This window comes from Portunus trituberculatus, chromosome 25 (assembly GCF_017591435.1).
Source record: "Portunus trituberculatus isolate SZX2019 chromosome 25, ASM1759143v1, whole genome shotgun sequence".
NCBI lineage: Eukaryota > Metazoa > Arthropoda > Malacostraca > Decapoda > Portunidae > Portunus > Portunus trituberculatus.
Genome location: NC_059279.1, coordinates 5,690,001 through 5,711,126, shown reverse-complemented (window position 1 = coordinate 5,711,126; position 21,126 = coordinate 5,690,001). Strand labels below are relative to the sequence as shown.

Genomic DNA, 21,126 nt, shown 5'->3' with positions numbered 1-21,126 from the left:
CAGACCAATAAACAATAAATAAAACTAATAAGACATGATATAAAGACTTTAACTCACGTTTATCCATTCGTTTCCCTCGTCCACTTTCGTCCTTTCTGCCACCACCGTTGTCCTTACCGCCATCGGTACCACCTATTGCGCTGGTAGAGGCCATGTTGGCGGTAAATCACCAGAATTCATTCCCACGCCAATAAAACAGAGGGTAGCACAAACAAAATAGTTAAAGGGGACTCTCACATTGCTTTCTGATAAGTTTAGAGAGAGATCTGACGTCACCAGGGAGCCACGTGGTTTGCTGTGCGGCCGCCTGGGGACCGCTAAGTTTGAAATTAAATCGCCAAGCGTGCACTCGGTGGTCCGTGGGTACCCTACTATCAAAAGTGAATTTCGCCAAGCTGAGATTCGCCAAGTGCCGGGGCTTACTATACAAATGTTTGCAGTTGAGGATGAGAAAAAAAAAAAATGGCGGTGACCATTCAAAACGCCTATAAATTTAATGAAAGTTGTTTTGGCTACAGGAGAGATGTGAAATTTCCATCCAGATAAGATTGTAAGCAAAGGACAGGCAGAGGAATCGAGGATGCTCAGTGTAGAAGGGAATAGTTTAGTGTCATTGAAGAGGAGGGGATAGTTGTTTGGAAGACTGTATCAAGCTGGTAGATAAAAGAATTGAGTTTTTGAGGTATTGAACAATACTAAACTTGCTCTGCCCCAATCAGAAATTTTAGAGAGATTGGAAGTACTGTGTGGTTTCCTTAAGTCCTAAAGGGTTAGTCATCTCTGAAAAAGACATGGAGAAGTGTAGGATGGTATCAACAGCATATGTCTGTAGGAGTAAATAGGAAAAAAAAAATTTGGTTTAGAACAATGATGGATTAAAGGAAGATAGCAGGTGACAGAATCCACTGTTAACAGATTCAGAAGAACAGTGGCCATCTACCACAGCAGCAATAGAACGTCAGAGAAGGAACAAGATAAAGTTGCAGAGAATAGAGGCCATGTAAATACCCTTGAAAACCTATAAGTCACTCAAGAAGAGAAATCTGGGTGGCAGCAAGAGTACAGCAATGACTCACTTTTTTAGCTGAATCAAGATCACCATACAAAGACAATGAAAGACTGGAATCTACTTATGTTTTATTAAAAACACTTTCCATATCATACATAAAAATACAAGCTCTTGCAGTTTTCTGATTCAGTCTTCTCCTTCAGCAATCATTCAGACATTTCAACAAATAAAACACTTAATCCATGGTCAAGGTGGAAACACATTATTTACATCTCAAAAGAGGTGAAACCAAGGAAGCAGTCACCAGTTTCTGGTCCACTTGGCAAAAAACTATACAAGGCATCCATAATTGATATAAAAGTAATGTGAAGAACAAACTCAAATAAAGTGGACCTTGTATACAAGTCAAAGATTTAGTTGCAAAAATTGGCATACCTTAAAATTTAGATTGGAATTTGTAAAGTATGCTTATGTACTTGGTCTCAACATGCAGTAAAGAAAGCCTTACCCACTAACAGAATAGCCATTACTTTATTAACTTAAGATTTATTAGTGAAAGGGAAATCACATACTGGAGTAACCTTGTATTGTAACTTCTGACATATGAATTACTATATCTGAAATTCCACCAGAACCAATTAACCTTGACAGTGATGTAATCAACACCAACAAACTTCATAATTCATATGCTATTTATAGCACTGACTGAAAAACTTCAGTGAACTACTGTTGTTAATATGATGAATTTGGTGTGTCATGCTGGTCCAAATCTCACTGGAGGCACACTGATATCTGATGAAACCAAACTATCTTTTACTTCATAGATTAGTTTTTGCAAAGATATAAATAGATAAGTTAAAAACTGGAAAGACTTATCTGATATAATACCTAAAACTTGATTCAAATCATATCTAAATATCATACAATTTACTTCACTGACATAATTTAGTTAGGCAGTTAGTTTTATTTTTGCAATATAAGCAATGCAAGGCATTAGTCACTCAATAATTTTACAAATTTCAAGTTAATTCTACATGATATACAAAAGTAACACATGAAATGTTTACTTTAGTCATTAGAAACAGGAAAGCAGCTGTGATAAAGTTTATCCCTAGACAAAAGTTAAACTGGAAGTTAACTTAGAACACTGACCAATCAAATCTTTGTAACTATTCATTCACCACAGTAATCCATCTGTCTTCACTTCCATGCTCACAGTAAAAAGGGAATAGTCACAGTAGGCAATAATCACGGATGCTACCATTCATCATCTTCATATAGTAGTAAAAGTAATGTATTATATCTATGTACACAACATTCAACCAGGAGGAAAGGTGTGAGCACTGTCAAGTATACCACCATAATGGACTGAAAGGGGGTGTGTTTGTGCTGGTCTCCCAATAAAATAATACCCTTCCAAGCTCCTTGAGACATGATGATAAAATGTGTGTCTGTTAAGACCGTGAAAATGCATAGATCAAATGAATGTGGTGGGAATATATACATGTGCATTGTGTTCTATAATGACACACACACTTCAAATGTATGTGTATTGTAGCAGGATCTGTATGTACACTTTGGTGGATGTGTGCAAGCAAGATCATCTATACATGTATCATTATGCTGTATACATACATCAAATAACATGTATATATGTATGCTTAACTTATGATAAAGGCTCATTCAGTATTAAAAGTACAGTTACACTTATTTTCAATAGAATCCCAAGAGTCAGGCAATGGAGGTCACATGACCCACACAGAGTCAATCCAAGCAACAAAAGTCACATTACCCAGACAGACTCCATGCCAAGACTGAACTGAGCTCCTGACTACACGACCACCAGTCCTACACAGTCACTAGAGCTACCCAGTGGTTTGTGTTCATGGAGCCACTCATATTAATACACTCCAATTTCCTGATGAAATTCTCCACTACAAATTCAGACAAGGTGAGAAGTTATTGTATTTAATTTCAGATACTGAAAATCAAATTTAACAATAAAACTAATGCACAGGCAGTTCAGAAGAATTCATCATTCTATCCAACAGATAGCTAATTGTGATTTACAACACAACAAGTAATAACCGTTCACTCTGCTCTAACAAATGTAATCATGAAATTTCTATATTTTGGCGTATTTGTTATCCATTTACCTAAACTATGGTTAAAACAGATTACTGAAGCAGCAACCATAGACTTATCATGAATGAGTTTTATCATAACTACACACACTTTTATAAACCACAGATAGTGAATGGGGATAAGCTTCCTTTAATTCACTTGCAAACTTCAAAACCTATGCATGTTTATCATATCCAGAATTGATTAAGTTACCCTATATGAATATATAACTATTCATTCAATAGGTTTGGGAAGTTTAGACCACAAGTCCCAAACTAATTGCCATTTATAAAACCCATCATTAACCAAGTAAATATATACGTATTGACATTTCATGTACAGGCTTTAGAAAAAGTATTTCTAAAATTACTATTAAAGGAAATTTAACCTCTCAATTGTAATTACAATAAAAAGAAATGATCTGCATCTACATCTAGAAGATGCTGCAAGGCCACATAGATCAATTGAAAGAATTTAAAAATTCTAATATATACTACAGTGACTACATTTTCAGGCAGTTATCTGTTAGGAGGTATTATGGTTATAAAGTGCAACAATGTTGGTACCAAGCAGCATAGACCTGCAGTTGCAGAACAGTGCATCCTCTCTTATATTAGTATTTGCACTCTTCTTGGTGTGTGTGTGTGTGTGTGTGTGTGTGTGTGTGTGTGTGTGTGTGTGTGTGTGTGTGTGTGTGTGTGTGTGTGTGTGTGTACATATATATATGTATGTAGTATATATAAAGCTTCATGGCAATGGACTGATTTATATATATATATATATATATATATATATATATATATATATATATATATATATATATATATATATATATATATATATATATCCTCCTTTCTAGATAACAGAAAGGCATGCTACCATAAAGTTTATAAAAATCTAACTTAATCATAGCAAAATTATAATATATGGTTTTGAATAGTGAACTTCATACAAACACATGGAGTGAGTCCAAATACCACAAGCATGTTCTAAACCTCAAAAAATACTTGCTTTAAATAATATTCTTGTACTTATTTTTACCATATTCACTTTTACTCTTTCAAGCAAAATGGTGGGGTGCATAACCTCATTATTTGATTCTTGGTAACGTTTATAAATCATGTACGTACACTTTAGGTTACAGTCTCTGTAGCACAACAGGCTGTCAAAGGTAGTGAAGCAGGTCATAGTGTTTTTCATTGATTGTAATGTGATTAACAAGTCAACGTCAACTTATGTTTTTTTTTTTTTTTTTTACCTGAGAACTATTACATGACTTATAAAACATCAGCTTGAATGTTGAAGTGAAAAATTCAAGCGATCCAAAGCCTCAGTACTTAAGCCAGAGGGAACACACCAGCCCTAGACACTGCTAGTGATCACAATATGTAAATGTGAAATTTTGCAAGTCAAGCTGAGATCATTTCATGTTAGGGATTCCTCAAAGTCACGTTTCCTCCCTATTTCATAAGAGGCGTTAAATGCAATAGGGGCGTAACCACCAAAAATTGCCACTGAGGTACAAGTGGAAGATTGTTGCCAGATCTCTCCTTTACCAGATTTTTAATAATTTCAAGTGAAATGAGTTGCCATTTCATTTACATCAAGTCCTACAGTCAGTTACTTTTCATCCCTCCAACCTACTCTCAATTCTGGTATTGGCAATTGGTGGGATGTAAATGGCCAGCCAGTGAGCACACTTTATAACCACGGTGTGTTAGCAGCACACACTCTGCCAATCACACGCATCATATGTTGAGCGTCAAGCTTTAGTTTCCACAATATTCTCATTCCAGGAGCACATGCTTTTCTTTGCTGCAGGATCCATAATCCTGATCACCCTCCAGCTATGTAAGTACTGTAGTGACTTTAAAAAAATCAAAACTCATTTCTTTCTAGTTAATACCAACATGCATGTTATGTACATGATTATTCTGTCTTTTTACCAATGGATAACTGTATGAAATTTATATCTTATAAATGCATAGAAATTTGTGTTGAGACAGAGGACGTTGAAACTTCTATTACAGTTACGTAACTGCTGCAAGGTTATATTCTAACAAAGTTCAAAACTCATTTGTAATGTTGCATAGGCCTAAAAAGGCAAGCTTATCTTTAAGTATATTCATTTCCATTTTTTCTTTCATAAAATAGTGTATTTAACTAAAAACTATAGACGAAGAATGACTCAAAATAGTAATCCTGGTGTCTACGCCCCTCCTACATTCAATGCCTCAAAAGGAACTCATATAATTTCAAATTACACTTGCCCATCCCTTTAAAGAACTGATATACAGCAATGGTGTTATGATTAAAAATAGCTGAGGGCAACTTATTTCTCTGAAGAGGTATCAAGGATAACTACAAATTTTTGAATATCAAATCATACATTGATGCCAAATGGATATGAAGACAGCAATGTAAAACATACAAAACTATAATACAACATGATCTATACATAAAAGTGCTTCACTCATGAGTTCTCATCACAGCCTTTGTAAACTGGGGGACATAACTACCAAGTAGTCTTGCTATTTCCATCAAGTTTGCTATAGTCTAGACACAAGTTCCTTAGCAATGCACAACAAAGGCATAACTTAAACTTGATGCTCAATAAGCTATAACTCACTAGATAGAAGACGCTCTACACAGTGTACACCAAAACATCTAAAACCATCTCCAGACTAATTGTTTTGACAATAACTGCCTCTACATACAGAAATAAAGAACAGAAAGGAAATAATAAACTTTTGTCAAATGATCTTAATGTCACGGAGTGGTATTTCAGACTCAGTTTGAGTTTCACTGAGGTAGAGAAGTACGGAGTTTGGGAAAAATGGTACTAACGCATATTTGTCTACCAAGGCAAAATTCACTGCTTGGCATCATCCTTGCCTCTTTGTTTATTACCAGAATTGGGATCCACTGAGTGACCTGGTGAGGAACGTGGCACAAGGAGGATACTGCCATCTGCTGACTGCTGCAGTGAGTATTCGTGTGGTGAGTATGGATTCCCATCAGGATCCCGGAGACTCTGCAACACAAGAGTAATGCTATGTCTCTGTTTTCCTACAATGCCTCTACATATGCATTTTATGGATTTGGTTCTAAAATCTAAGTCCTTCCATCATCATTAGTCAGTGTTAATTCATATCACTGTGCTAGCCCTCACTAAAAAAGACTGATGATACTTTTTAATTCTTAGTTTTTACTTGATTTCTACTTTATCTTCTTTATCATTTAACATCTTTTTTTTCCCGTCACAGCTGGGTTGGATATGTGATATCTCTCCTCTACTGTCTTCTGACTTGTGCAAGCTCCTCAATCACTCACACCAAATCAATCATGTGGTGAATACACTTCCTCCATGTCTTCTTAGGTCCTCCTGCTGGTCTCCTTCCATCAACCTCCATATTTTCCTCCACCTTTGCTGTACTGTCTTCTCCTGACCTCCTAAAATGCCCAAATAAGCCAAATCTTCCTTTTCTGAATCTCACTCCCAACTCTCTGAGACCACACTTCTAACCCAACCAAATATTGCAACATTCCATGACCACATGCTCTCAGAACCCCCACCACCCTCCCACTCCACTTTTCCAAATCCATCTTGATTTCACCTTGCTCATCTTTTATAAACTTTGCCCACACTACATTCTTCCTTTCCTTCTTCATCATATGCTTTGCAATCTTAAACATCTTTTTCTTCACCTCCTCCGTCAGTTTTTACTTGACTAAAATTTCAAATATTTTTACCAATTGTAATGCAATTTGATGTAATTCTAGGACATTTCTGTTCTATCTAGTATAACATTTATTTTTTAAAGTAACTGCTATGCAACTAAATTCAGTTTGTGTGCCCAAATTGACTTAATAGAGTAGATATATTATTATCATCATCTTTTCCATTTCAGTATACTGCTCAATGCTTATAATAAAAGTAAAAATAATAATAATGATAATAATAATGATAATAATAATGATAATAATAATAATAATAATAATGATAACAACAATAGAAAGGTACAGAAAATATCAATATCAACATGCTAAGAATGAATGAAGGATGAAGAGTTAATACAATGAGGTGCCATACCTGGAATATGTGCCGATACAATAAAGAAAACTTGTTCTTGATGCGGTTCCGTTCAAGGTTTAGGTACTCGTACTCCTTGTAGAGATCATTCTTGCGACTTTGAATGGCCTTCACCTCATCAGCCAGGTGTAGAATTTGGTCCAGCTTACGCTTCCGGCAGTTCTGGGCTGCAACCTTACCAATGCAAAAATGAACTGTCAGATGCAAGTCAACAAAACACCTTAATCAAATGCATCATTGTGTAATGTGTGCCCATAATCTTCAAACTATTGTTGTGTATCATGAATAAACTAATGTTGTATCATAAGTAAACATGTATTTCTATATTATAAAGAAACAGTATAACATCCTTTTCAAGTAATCTGATTTTTTTTTACCAATTGGTATAACATCTTCTCTGTTATGTGAAAGCAAGCATCCAATCAAAGATTTGGCAAAAAAAAAAAAAAATAAATAAAAAAATAAATAAATAATATATATATATATATATATATATATATCTATATCTATATCTATATATATATATATATATATATATATATATATATATATACACACATGGTGGGGCAAATCAAATGCCCGAGTTTTGATAGACTATTAGGAAAAGTAAAACAACACTTACAGAATTATTTGTAGTTTTATTCTAATCAGTATACAGTGCTGTTTGTGTGATCACTTTTTGAAGATGGCATCAGGAAGATGGTGGCCATCTGTAGCGATGCACTGTTGAAGGCGGTGTCTGAAGTTTTCGGCTGCTCTTTGGTACATCTGAAGGGGTATTGCAGCGATTTCCTCCCGAATTCGCATCTTCAATTCTTCCAAATTGTGTGGCCGACTTCTGAACACTTTCTCCTTGAGATATCCCCATGGGAAAAAGTAGCAAATGCTCAAATCAAGTGAGCTGGGGGGCCACTCGACATCACCCCTCCGAGAGACGAGGCGTGCCAGGAACATCTGTCGCAATTTGACCATTGCAACTTGAGCAGTGTGAGCTGTTGCTCCATCTTGTTGGAACCAGCTGTCTCCCAGATTTGTTTCCTCACTTAATTCTTCCAATTTCGGTCCAAAAAAGTCTTCCAACATCGCAAGATAACGTTGAGAGTTGATGGTGACAGATCTTCCATCCTCCTCAAAGAAATAAGGTCCAATTACCCCAAATTTGGAAACTGCATACCAAACAGTAACTTTAGGGGAATGGAGCGGTGAAGTCGGCCAGACAATTTGGAAGAATTGAAGATACGAATTTGGGAGGAAATCGCTGCAATACCCCTTGAAATGTGCCGAAGAGCAGCCGAAAACTTCAGACATCGCTTTCAACAGTGCATCGCTACAGATGACCACATCTTCCCGATGCCATCTTCAAAAAGTGATCACACAAACAGCACTGTATACTGATTAGAATAAAACAACAAATAATTCTGTAAGTGTTGTTTTACTTTTCCTAATAGCCTATCAAAACTCGGGCATTTGATTTGCCCCACCCTGTGTGTATATATATATATATATATATATATATATATATATATATATATATATATATATATATATATATGATTACTTTTTAATGTTTAAGTTCCATCATTTAAGTGACAAGCACATTTTCCTGCACAAAGACCTTACATTGAAAAAAGTATAAGGTATGTATAAATAAAATAAGAGTTAACACACACCTTGTTTTTGCCACGGCGCCGGATGTCTCTGATAAGCGAGAGCTGTGCCTCTGTCAAGTCATACTTGGAAATGCGCTCATTGAACTCGTCCATCGGCAGGTTGATGATGTCGTCACAGGTGATGGGAAGGTTCATGGCCCGGGCTCGCTTTTCATCTCTGGACAGGGTGCGTTCGCTCTCGTTTTTCCGATCTGTCAAGTAAACAAATTATATCATCACATGTAGATGTATATACAAACCATGTAGCTAATGCCTCTTCAACCACGAAAGCAAATTGATATATGTTCTATACATAAGCATATATACACATGTGTAATAGTAGACCGCTTACTTTTCTGTTTGTCCCTGGAGGTGGGTCGTGACAGGCCTGATGGTCCCTCTGGGGACATGTGGTAGGTGTGGTTGTGTTGCACATGCTCCACAGAAGACCCTGACACTTCTGCAACACAAGAAGTACCTAATATAGCAAGGTACCATCTAAACTAGGGGTTCTCAACCTGGGGTACGTGAGAGGAATTTTGAGGGTACGAGGCAGGTTTCTCAAAATGCTTCAGTTTTCAATAGCTGCAAATTTTTTGTAGTATACAATGTGGCCTACATGTCCTAGGCTGGATGTGTCCTTCACTAGAACCAGGACACGTTAACAACGTTAACAAGAAAACTCTTGGAGTTATATCACTTGAAAGAAAGCTCTCTTGGATTACAGTTGCCACACAACCTTGCAAACCTATAATATTTGTTCTGATTTATTATTTTATACATTATTCACACACACACAGTGACTTATTTATCACTGTTACTAGTTACACGTTGGAACTAGCTGCAAGCAACACTAGTTCACTGCCATAATGATCGAAAATTGTCTGATGTAGTTCCTTTTTGGTAAATGTATTGCATGTTAGTCACATATAGTGTCTCCCTGTGAGGTACCAGTTCCTATCATCACTACCTCATAGAAACACACTAATATTAATTAAAAATTTTGTCTGCTCCACATATATAACACAATCTAAATTTAATAAACTGTCAATAAACCATGCATTTATTGTTACCATTCCTGATGCTGCATTGTGGGTAAGGGGTACGTGATCAATACTGAAAGACTTCGAGGGGTACATAAGATTAAAAAGGTTGAGAACCCCTGATCTAAACAATATGTCAGGGTGCACACACACACACACACACACACACACACACACACACAAAATACAGTACAACAAAAACATGCATTGATTCTTATATGCTAGTGCCAATTCTGTGACCGATTCTTGTCATAAAATTAAATGATTGCTTGTGGTTTACTATCAACTTTTCCCTGCCTCTACATAACTGGTTCAACAATGATTACCACCACTCTGGAATGTTTGTCTTACTATCAGGTAGCAGACATAATACTACTTAATAGATAAGCAGAAGTACCAGTGTAGTTAAGTAAAACATCCAGTAATATCCAGCCACAGTAATAGTGTTTTGTTCCATTGTATTGTAACATGAACAAAGCACCATTTGTAAAAAAAACTCCTTTGTATGCTAATGCATCTCAAGATAAGGAAACATAACCAGCTTACTCCTTACTGAGAGAGAGAGAGAGAGAGAGAGAGAGAGAGAGAGAGAGAGAGAGAGAGAGAGAGAGAGAGAGAGAGAGAGAGAGAGAGAGAGAGAGAGAGAGAGAGAGAGAGAGAGAGAGAGAGAGAGAGAGAGTCTCTAGACTGCTGTAAAGACCATACTACTTTGAGTAGTACTCGAATATAACCATTCAGTAACTTGTGTTATCTTGTGCATGTAAGGTCTCACACAGCAAAACTTGGTAAGTGCCACAGAAAGAAAATGAAGTTATTAATTCTTTAATATGTGAACCTGCTCTACTGTATAATGGTTCTCTCTCTCTCTCTCTCCCTCTCGAAATAAAGTTTTAAGAATATAATAAAAAACTGAAGAATATATACTGTGCATTTAAAAAAGTTGCAATCAACCATGTTATGCATTAGTTACTCTTATTTTAAGTATGTGGAATCTGATTATACAGGCTAGTCCATGTAGCCACAAAATGCATCAACTGGAAAATAAACAGTAACATCAAGGCCTTGTCAAAATGAGAATTGTTAATGTGGTTTAGCAGAGATAATGAGAGTACATGAAAAGCACTAGCAGCACCTTCACCTCAGCATCACCAGTACCCTGGCATAGTCTCTGCTTGTCTGAGGTAGACAAAGCCTTGAGGTCACGCATTTCAGACATGGATGCCTCTTCAAGATTGGTGGTAGCAAATTACATATAGCTACAAACTACATATGAATGGTGAAACAATTAACCACCGGTTCTTATGGTTTCATGAAAGACTACATACACTATGGATGTCATCCTCAATCACCCACTGTACTGTAATAACTATTATATATATATATATATATATATATATATATATATATATATATATATATATATATATATATATATATACTTAAGAAAACAAGCATAAAAGTCCTGAATTATATTTACCTGGGACTAATTTAGCAAAGGTGTTGAAAAAACTGAAAGAGTCCCGCACCTGTATCTGTCCAACGGCAGGTGGGCTGTCATCACTGCCGCCCATCCTGGCCATCCACTCACGGCATCATCACACTTCACACACAACTGATCCCTTGCCTCCCTACATTTAAATCAATAAATGTACACCACCTTGCTTCCCATGGCAGACTAATGCCGCACTGCTTTATACACGTAGTACCAATCTATTTCAATGTTTGCTGAGACGGGATTTTATTATTCCCTTATTTATTTTTTTTTCTAATCCCGCACTCCCAGACCTGCTAAAACAAGCCACAGCAAACTTTGAGCAATGTATAGTACTTCTTTCCAGGAGTAAAAAAAAAAGTGCTATTTATCTTGACAACAACGTCCCTACAAAATTACTTTTCATCTAATCACTGCGGATCCTATTACAAGGAGAAAGTACTAAAAACACCTTGAATACAACAGAATACGTAAGAGTGAGTGTATGGTACAATGCGTGAAGCAGCAGCAATTTGCCAGCAGACAGACAGACAGACACACCGCCGCGCCAGACAAGGTTATTTATAAGGCAAAGCAGCCCTGTTCCAGTCCTCCAGATTCCTTCTCCTCTCCTTCCCCCATCAGCATCCACTCATCCTCCATACATATCACGCTGCACTAATGTCACACTAATACAGTTCCAGGTGCAGTGTTCCTGCAGACCAGCACAGTCTCAGGACTCACACCACAATCACCGCCACCACCAGTCCACCACCACACAGCCGCCGTCACACTGTTAATGTTTACCTTCACTCGACACCGTCAGCTACCAGATACTCTTATTACGTCATCTAATAACACCAGTATTTCCGTCCCAAAAGTACCTTATTCTTTACGTGCAAGGAGATACAAAGGTGGTTTGAATTAAAATGGATGTATGTTTGTAATGTTTTACGTGTGACAATAAAGATATCAGCAAAGTGTAACGATGGTGGTAAGTGGTGGTGCAGCGAGGTGGCGCCGCCTGGCAGTGGCCTCGACAACCACACTGTTACTGAGTCATCCTCACTTGGCAAGTTAGTAAACCCAGACCGTGGCGCTGCAAGCCTCTCTCGCAAGCATCCCTTCTCTGCACGCCTGGGAACTGATGCGGGAACAGGGTTTCACTACAGATTTACGTAACTGAATAGTTACATACTGTCAAAGCCGTATTTTCAAACGTTTTGTTAATTAACATTAACTATTTTCAAAGGCTACATAAATTATTACTTTCACATCTCGTATTCCTATTATTGGTACAGTAAAAGTTTTCCTAGAAACGCGAACACATTTTCGAAAACCCAATTTTCTTGTACCATCGCCTCATAAATGCAGTCAGACAGTCGCGGACTCGCGATGGTGCAATGTAGTTTCCAGTGGAGAGAGAGAGAGAGAGAGAGAGAGAGAGAGAGAGAGAGAGAGAGAGAGAGAGAGTCTTCTTATTCAACCCACAACGTTACGTTAACAGCTTGTGATATGTGTTTGTTACAGTAAGCACTGAACATAACATCACACAATAACACTTAATTCCATTCATTATAAGGACAAATAAGAGACCCCAATACAATAACCTCGGTTCATTATGATGTAAAGTAGTTTTATTATAGAAAAAAAAAAAAAAAACCGCGATATAAAAATAACCAATGTACGTACAGTTACTACAGTACAAAGTTATAATTATGATGATCAGTTTCACGTATTGTTATCACGTACTACGCGAACACACATGCACCCCCCTAACACACTTTTTAATTCAAAAAGAATAATTCTCAGATGTATTAAATCGCAGCAGCAGTAGTAGCTACTGATGATGCCGATGGTATTAACGCTACATCATCAGCAGCTTGAATGTGGGTGCAACGAAAAACAATAACATCGGTTACTAATATATAGCATCTTGTTGCACAGTCACGTTTTTGACAAGGATAGCATAGCATTAACAAGATATATTGAACACATTCTCTCTCTCTCTCTCTCTCTCTTGAAACATATGCAAACACCTTAAACGTTGTACATTACGCTAAAATGACGAAAAAAGCCCGGCACCAGCTTTTATCTTCCTCCTACTCCTTTATTCCTCTTTCTTTTCCTTTATTTCCCCTTCCTTCTTCCTCCTGCCACTCCTGCTACAACTACTACTACACATCTGGACATAGAAACACCTGCAGACCATTGAAAACCTTATATATTACGCTAAATATGACGAAGAGAGCCCGGCACCGGCTTTCCTCCTCCTCCTTTATTTATCTTCTTCTTCCTCTATTTCCCTTTCCTTACTCCTCCTCCCACTACTAGTTCTCACTTGCACATAAACACTTGCAGACTCCTTGAAAACGTCCTAGATTACGCTAAATATGACGAAAAGAGCCTGGCGCCGGCTTTCATCCCTTTTACTCCTTTATTCCTCTCACTCTTCTTATGTTCTTTCTTCCTTGCTCCTTCTCCCACTATTAGTACACACCCTAAACTAGAAACACATGCACACACCTTGAAAACCTTCCACATTACAATAAATGGCAAAAGAGAGCCCGGCACCAGCTTTCATCTTCCTCCTATTTCTAAATTCCTCCCTCTCTTCCTTTAATTCTCCTTCCTTCCTCCTCCTGCCACTCCAGCTATAACCAGTAGTATATATCTGGACCTATAAACATCCACAGACTATTGAAAACCTTATACATTACGCTAAATATGACGAAAAGAGCCAGGCACCAGCTTTCTTCCTACTTTATTTCTCATCTTCCTCTGTTTCTCCTTTCCTTCTTACTTCTCACACTTCTTTAACCACTATTAATACACATCTACGTCTAGAAACATACCCAGATCTTGAAAACCTTTTATTTTATAGTAAATATGGCCAAGAGAGCTGGGCAGGCGAGGGTTACGGGGTCCACAGACACAGCTTCCACCGCCAGGAGCTCGTGACGTCATTTTGAAAATCGAATTTTAAAATATTGCATGTACACTTAATTTTTCTATATACTTAAATTCCTCATATATTTTAACTCTCATAAACAATAACAAAACACTTCAGGCCTGATTAGTAGAAATAAAAATTAATTCGAATGTTTTAAAACACTGATATCATTAAATATATAGCCTACAAAGATTGATTTTGTAGGAATTCAGACACTCGCTTTAAAGAACACAAATACTTTCACAAGTACTTTACGTTTAGTTAATAGCCTTAATAATAATAACACTGACTCAAAAACGTAAACATTCATATTTTCAACGGGACTAAGGATCCCTTTAATGTCTGCATGTTTAACTCATGCAGGAAGTAAAACATTTAACAAGTCATTATTTTTTGAAGCAATAACATCTTTCCAAGAAACTCCAATAAAAAAAAAAAAATCTAATGGAGGTTACGAAAAAAAAAATGCTGAAACCAGACACATATTTACATAAAAACACCCACAAAACCAACCTATTCCACGCAACACATGTATAGAAAACACATAACAGGTTACTTTCTATCATTTAGAAACAACAAAACCAACCTAAATCCCCAAAATAACTGATGATGTATAAGGTTTTCAAATATCGTAAAAAAAAAAAAAAGTGTAACCAACCTGGCTTCAGAGTCAGACAGGCACCTGATCCAAGATGGCCGAGCCACCAGCAGTTGCCAGATACCGCTATGCTCACTTTAAAATCTTCACCACACTGACACATGGCGACGGTGGATATATTTGACGGGATGATATGAAAACATAGGCTGGTATCTCCTTCTTATGGCATGTTTGGCTTGTAATAAATGGAAGGTAAGCAGATAGCGGCCGATAAATATGAGCGGCCTAAGATGAACATTTGTTTACATCCGGGTTTTTAATTTTCCGCTCAGGTTGATCACTGATATCTTGTCCCGGAGGGGCGGTTAGTCTTCATAATGAAGACTTGTGGCAGTGAAACGTTGATTTATATCAGTGTAATTTATGTTTACTAGTGATGTCTGCTCCGGACCGCCACTACACCCTGCCCATGGTCCTCCTACCTTACACCTTCAGCCACGTATAAAAAGTGAAGCTTACTTTAACGAGGAGCCACAAACTACTACACAAATCATTTTCGTCTTCACAGTGCTAATTAAAAAAAAAGTTTTCTTTCATCTTGGCTGCATTTTCTGGTCATTCCCACTGCTTGTTACGCATAATTGATCTTTTTCTTCACAACAGAGTGAACGTGGGATAAATAATTAAATATTACAAACTATCAAGGCACTGTCACCTCAATACGAAGGATATATTGCAATAATCCAAAACTTGTCTCACCACTTAACAACACCGCGGCACATGAAACACTGAGTACTGAGGAGTCAAAACAGTGTTACTTAGATATAGGATCCACACCATTTATTCTATTTATTTTATCTCAATCACAAAAAAATTATACAAAGCTGAATATCAATTAAGCCATCATAGATAGAATGGCAATATCCATGAGAGGCTACGCCCGTGGAAAACTGAAAATTCAAAATCAAGGTATCAAACTGACATATCCTAATAAAGATTGTCTTCCCTTCACTTCCGCCCCCTCCCTTCATAACCCTCTCTCTCTCTCTCTCTCTCTCTCTCTCTCTCTCTCTCTCTCTTAGGATTCCAGGATTCAGTTACTTGAGAAGAGAAGTAAAGTTTGATTAAACACACTTTCCCTTCTTACTTCCTAGACTCGCACAATAACTCCTACTTATAAAAATACTTGGTTATATGGTCATACCTCATAGAATTTCACTATTAATCCTGGGTTAAAAACCCCATCTACGAGGAGGAAAATTAGTGGCAAACCTTAAGAAATGTGTATTTCTTGCAGATATTAATTAACCCTACATTAAGGAGTTGCTATGGTACATGATCAGTACGGTCCATATTCTCTGAAAATTATACTCATAATGAAGGAGCTGCAGAAGCAGATAGCAATTTCCTGTACATTAAACATTTCTTGTATGAACTGGAAATATGAATTGAGGGAGCTTACTTTATCATTCTAATGTTCTATGGTTTCACCAATTACTTTCTCAGGAAATGAAGAAAGTAACCGCCAAATTTAAGGGAAATAAAGTACTACTTTTATTTTATCCTGCACACAATTCCATTCACTAATAGGTATTTGTGTCATGCCCTACAATGGAGCATCTAGAAAGGAAGAAAAAAAGAAAAAAAAAAAAAAAAAAAAAACCTCATCTGATGACAAAGGTAATTCATGTTAAGCTTGACTGTCCAACTAATACACTTGCACACTAATATTTTTTATCTCCTTTCCACTCACTATATCATGATGAAGTGCTTACCTTGTGAACGAAAGTCCATGGTGCAAGAGTACTTCATCTCTGCTGGGTCGAGGGCTGTGGCTCCCTCCATCACTGGTAGACTTGGGGGCTGGGGTAATGACTACCATATCCACCCACGTTACCAACCCCACTGCTGCTTCCACCTCCAAGGCCTCCTGCTCCACCTTTATTGGAGAGAAAGGTACCATCTCTCTCTCTCTCTCTCTCTCTCTCTCTCTCTGTATAAAAACCTCCAGCAATTAAATAGGTTCTTTTTCATGTAGGTAAAACTTGAACACTTTAAAAGAGGCTTGTCTTTCAGTCACATTCCATTTCACTAGATTATATCTTTGAAACATATGTTGTTATAATTTTAAATTTATTTAGAAGTATTTTTTTTTACCTCGTCCAAACATGTGTTGTTTCTTGAGGGGAATTGGAGGCATGCGATGGGGATCCTCAGCAGCATAGCGATAGCTCCCAGTGTTGTTGTAGTCTCCACTCTGATTCCTATTACCACTATCTGTGAGTTAGAATTGGCTTTCATGTCTTAGTGGCTCCAGTCTCTATTTTTCTGGTTAATTAAGGATAGTAGAATATAGGATGCTAAGAAGAGTGATATTTCCTTCATCTACATGCCCATGACATGCAATGCTTCCTGCACCAATGAATAGATGCAAAGGTGTGAGAAACTGTCAAGTACAAGAGGATGAGTGGTAATGTGATCAAGTGAAGGGAGAATCAATACCTACTCAGAATACATATTTCAGAATATAGATTGCCAACTTGCATAATGAGGAGTAGTAGTTCATTTGACTTTGTTTTACACTACATGTGTAACTCCTTGGGATATCTTTCCTTATATACTTTATTGAATAGTTTGAACATAGTGAAAATTCAAAGTTAACATTTAAAAAAAATGTAACAGGTTTCACACTTTCTGTACTACACTGTTTAGTAAGTGACGTGTTATTTTTTATCATGATGTGGGCTGCTGTTGTGTGCAGCAGCTGTGTGGCGGCGGTGTTAGTGTATGTGAGGGGTGTGTACCTGAGGGCTGTGTAGTGTGGTCGAGTGAGCTCCAGGGCTCGTCAGGACTAAGGGAAGACACCGCTGAATCACTGGAGACGTCCACACCATCCTCACCACTCAGCTGAGGTAGCGCACACCCAGCTGTGCCCGGCAATAACACTGATGCTGTAGTTATGCTCTCTGCTTGACATGATACCTTCTGCCTTATCTTAACCCAACATTTAAAGGCAAATTTACTGAACTGTTAACAAGTAACTAATATAAAAACACCCATTATGATTTCAAAATGCTACACTTGAGTTACTTAGGATAATGTAAAAATCATATAAGTAAGTGAGCCCCACAAAAAACTTACATTATCTACTATATATACTTTATGTTTAACGATATTAACATATATAAACTCCTGCTTGAGATCAAAGGAGTGGAGTCATGCGAAATCTCATACACAAAACAATTATTTTTGTTCTAAAAAAGGCAAGGGATGACATACAAATGTAATATCATACAACACAGCATAACGGATGACAAAATCAGCAACAAAACATTAGTTCATTCATGCAAGTTGGCAACATACGTTAAGCAATGATTAATAACATCAACATAAAAGAAAAAAATGATTACCACAGCTTGGAGAAAGTAAAAAGAGAGGACTAGCTATGTTCTCAACAAGAGTATTAGAGGTAAATAGTTCAGGGAAGAAGTGTCTCAGATATCAGAGTTTTTGCTGCAGTAAATCAGCAAATAGATTAATCTTATCAAATACGTGTGATTTAATGTGGGATAAGTTATAAGAAACATTCAGATATCTACTAACATGTTTCCTTCATTCTGTAAGTGGTCAGATCAGCAGGCCCATGATAGTGCTTAACATTAATGTGATATTATGCCATTTAACACACATGTATTACTCGTATTTTGTAGATGGGAGTAAAAATGACACTGATACATATGAACTCATCAGGGAAGCCTGTGTAGACTAAATAATCTCAGCCTAAGGATCAAGACTATTTCTAAACAAGCACCTTAAAGAATGTCATATCTCTAATGATGAGTAAACATTACACACAGTGATATACAACTTTAAAATATTGGCATGCCTGTCAATCAGGACTACATACAGGATGTCTCTCAGTGAGATCTGAGCAGGATGGCATACCAATCATCTTAGGCATCTGATAAAATATACTTTTTTCTTTTATTTCCATGCTTTGTACTTCCCAACCAGCTTTTTATTTAAATCCACTAATGTACTTTTCAGCCTGTTGGACTTTGAAAATACAAGATTCTGACTGCCCAGTGGGATATGAAGGGTTGGTGGCAAGATTGCTTCATGGAGTGGGTATGATGCAGAAACCTGTCAAATGCTGAGGCTTAGAACATAACAGTTAACTAATAAATGGTTGAATGCAATCATTGGAGACAGGGTGAGGTATCACATACAGAATGGTGCAGGTGAGAAGAATAGCTGGGGTGGTGAAAGTTTAGATAAGTTACATAATGAATGCATGGGATTTGGGATTGGTGTTTGACATGCAGGCTGGTGCAATCCTTCAGATGCATATGGAGTAAAGTCAAGACAAATGAATAATGAAAAGATGAACAAAATCTCATTAAATGACCCACTATTTACTACTATTCCCAACATGAAGAGTATTGCAGTTGTTTAGGTGGTATGTATTGTAATCCCACAATTATCAACATCATGATCTTTTTGTAGGTTTAAAGAGTTATAAATTGGAATTTTTAACAGAAAGCAGTTGTTAATGCAATGGGCGATGTAAGTGGTGTTTAATGAGGCAGTCACTGAAATCAAAAACACTGACATCATTAATGACTATACTCAAACTACAAATTTGTGAATTTACTTGTATCCCCATGTCAAATGTTGGGACTAAACACACATAAGGACAGTGAGGGTGAGGACAATGTAGCACAAGGAATGGGAGGTAGCAACTCACAGTCACTCATGGCCATCTCCATCAGACCCAACGCCTCATCATTGAGGATGGATGACAGGAGCCCATCTGTTGTCTGGTTCATCTCTGTACTTGTGTTCTGAAAAGTAATCATTCATAAATTTATACTGCCATCACCAAATATGCTCTTATAAGTTGTCACATATTCATGTCAGTGACAAAGGAATTCTGATCCTTCTGTAGTGCCCTATGGATAATTCACTTGGTAGTAAAGGATTAGTCTTCACACTGTAAATAGCTCAAGAAGTGCAAAACCATTGGTATTTCACACACCCTCAATGAGTCTGTGATGGCTATTAGGGTCTGATTTGTACATGCTAATATGATGTCATGCTGTGAGTCAGAAGTTTCCTTCACACTTTAGGGCCAGTAATACCTCTTTTGGCCAAGTTATCTATTCCTTGACCACACTGAAATACTTCCATCTGGTTCTAACTGAACATAGTAGGATTCAGTGCAGATGGATTCTATATTGATTGTCCATTAAAACTCATGAATTTAGGTTATATGGAAGTGGTGTAAGTCTTTCTTTCAATGCAAAAAGAAAATGTGTATAGTTTGATATAATGTGTGTCCACACAGTACAGGTTCACATGTGCCATGGTGTTAAGATGTTTTAGGGGAATCTGAACACATCTATCATGACTAGTGGTGTACCTCTGCTGAGAGAACATCAGATATGAGTCTGTCTGTGGTGTCATTCATCTCAAAGCCATCAAGACTTCTGTTCTGAAATGAGTTACAAGACTGTTGTTTATACATTATTTGTACAGTCATTGGTAATAAGAATTACCTTCCATTCTATGCAGTGCTTCTTTGATCTTAGGTCTTTTGGAAAACATAGCAAAAGAGTCATGAATTGCAAAAATCCCAATTGTTGCTCATTTATCTAAGTGAAAAATCTATCTAATAGCCATCATTAAGAAATTCTCAGGAAAAGAGGACTTAAGATTGAAGGAAAATGCAAAACATAGTGGAAGCAAATCAAGAAGGCTACTCAACTTCTGCTTATGAATGTCTTATAGCACCATTGTTCATCTTTTTGGATTTGGATAATGAAATGTAAATGAGAGGGAAAAGTTTGCCTGTCATACCTGGTAGTACATCATTTCTGAGGGAAGGGTAGTAGTAGCTTCCATCTTATACTGACTGTGGTCACTGCCAGCTAGATCGGAGCTGTTGGTGAGGTTCATGCTGCTTGTCACCAGATGGCTTGAGGCACCTGTGAGGATACAATGCAATAATTACCATAAAGAACCATTACCGTTATCTCACTTTATGCTATACAGAGTGATGGAGGTAAGTAATTGTACGACTCCAATGCAACAAAACAATATTCACTGATGACCATATTGTGAAATACTTCGGCCAACAACCACACTACTTTGAATAGGCTCTAGTTAAAATGACATGGAGTTTTA

At 37.2% G+C, this 21,126-nt stretch overlaps 1 protein-coding gene across 1 annotated transcript in view; it reads right to left on the bottom strand.

Moving 5' to 3' along the window:
• Nucleotides 1-1,125: 1,125 nt before the first annotated feature.
• LOC123508798 (endoplasmic reticulum membrane sensor NFE2L1-like) overlaps nucleotides 1,126-21,126 on the bottom strand; it is a 289,801-nt gene continuing 269,800 nt past the window's right edge. The window contains 11 exon segments of the mRNA XM_045262713.1: nucleotides 1,126-6,167; nucleotides 7,227-7,400; nucleotides 8,897-9,087; nucleotides 9,228-9,335; nucleotides 16,716-16,803; nucleotides 16,806-16,879; nucleotides 17,098-17,217; nucleotides 17,745-17,867; nucleotides 19,688-19,784; nucleotides 20,363-20,434; nucleotides 20,800-20,927. Coding sequence (XP_045118648.1) covers nucleotides 6,006-6,167; nucleotides 7,227-7,400; nucleotides 8,897-9,087; nucleotides 9,228-9,335; nucleotides 16,716-16,803; nucleotides 16,806-16,879; nucleotides 17,098-17,217; nucleotides 17,745-17,867; nucleotides 19,688-19,784; nucleotides 20,363-20,434; nucleotides 20,800-20,927 — 1,337 coding nt within the window. The 3' untranslated portion in view covers nucleotides 1,126-6,005.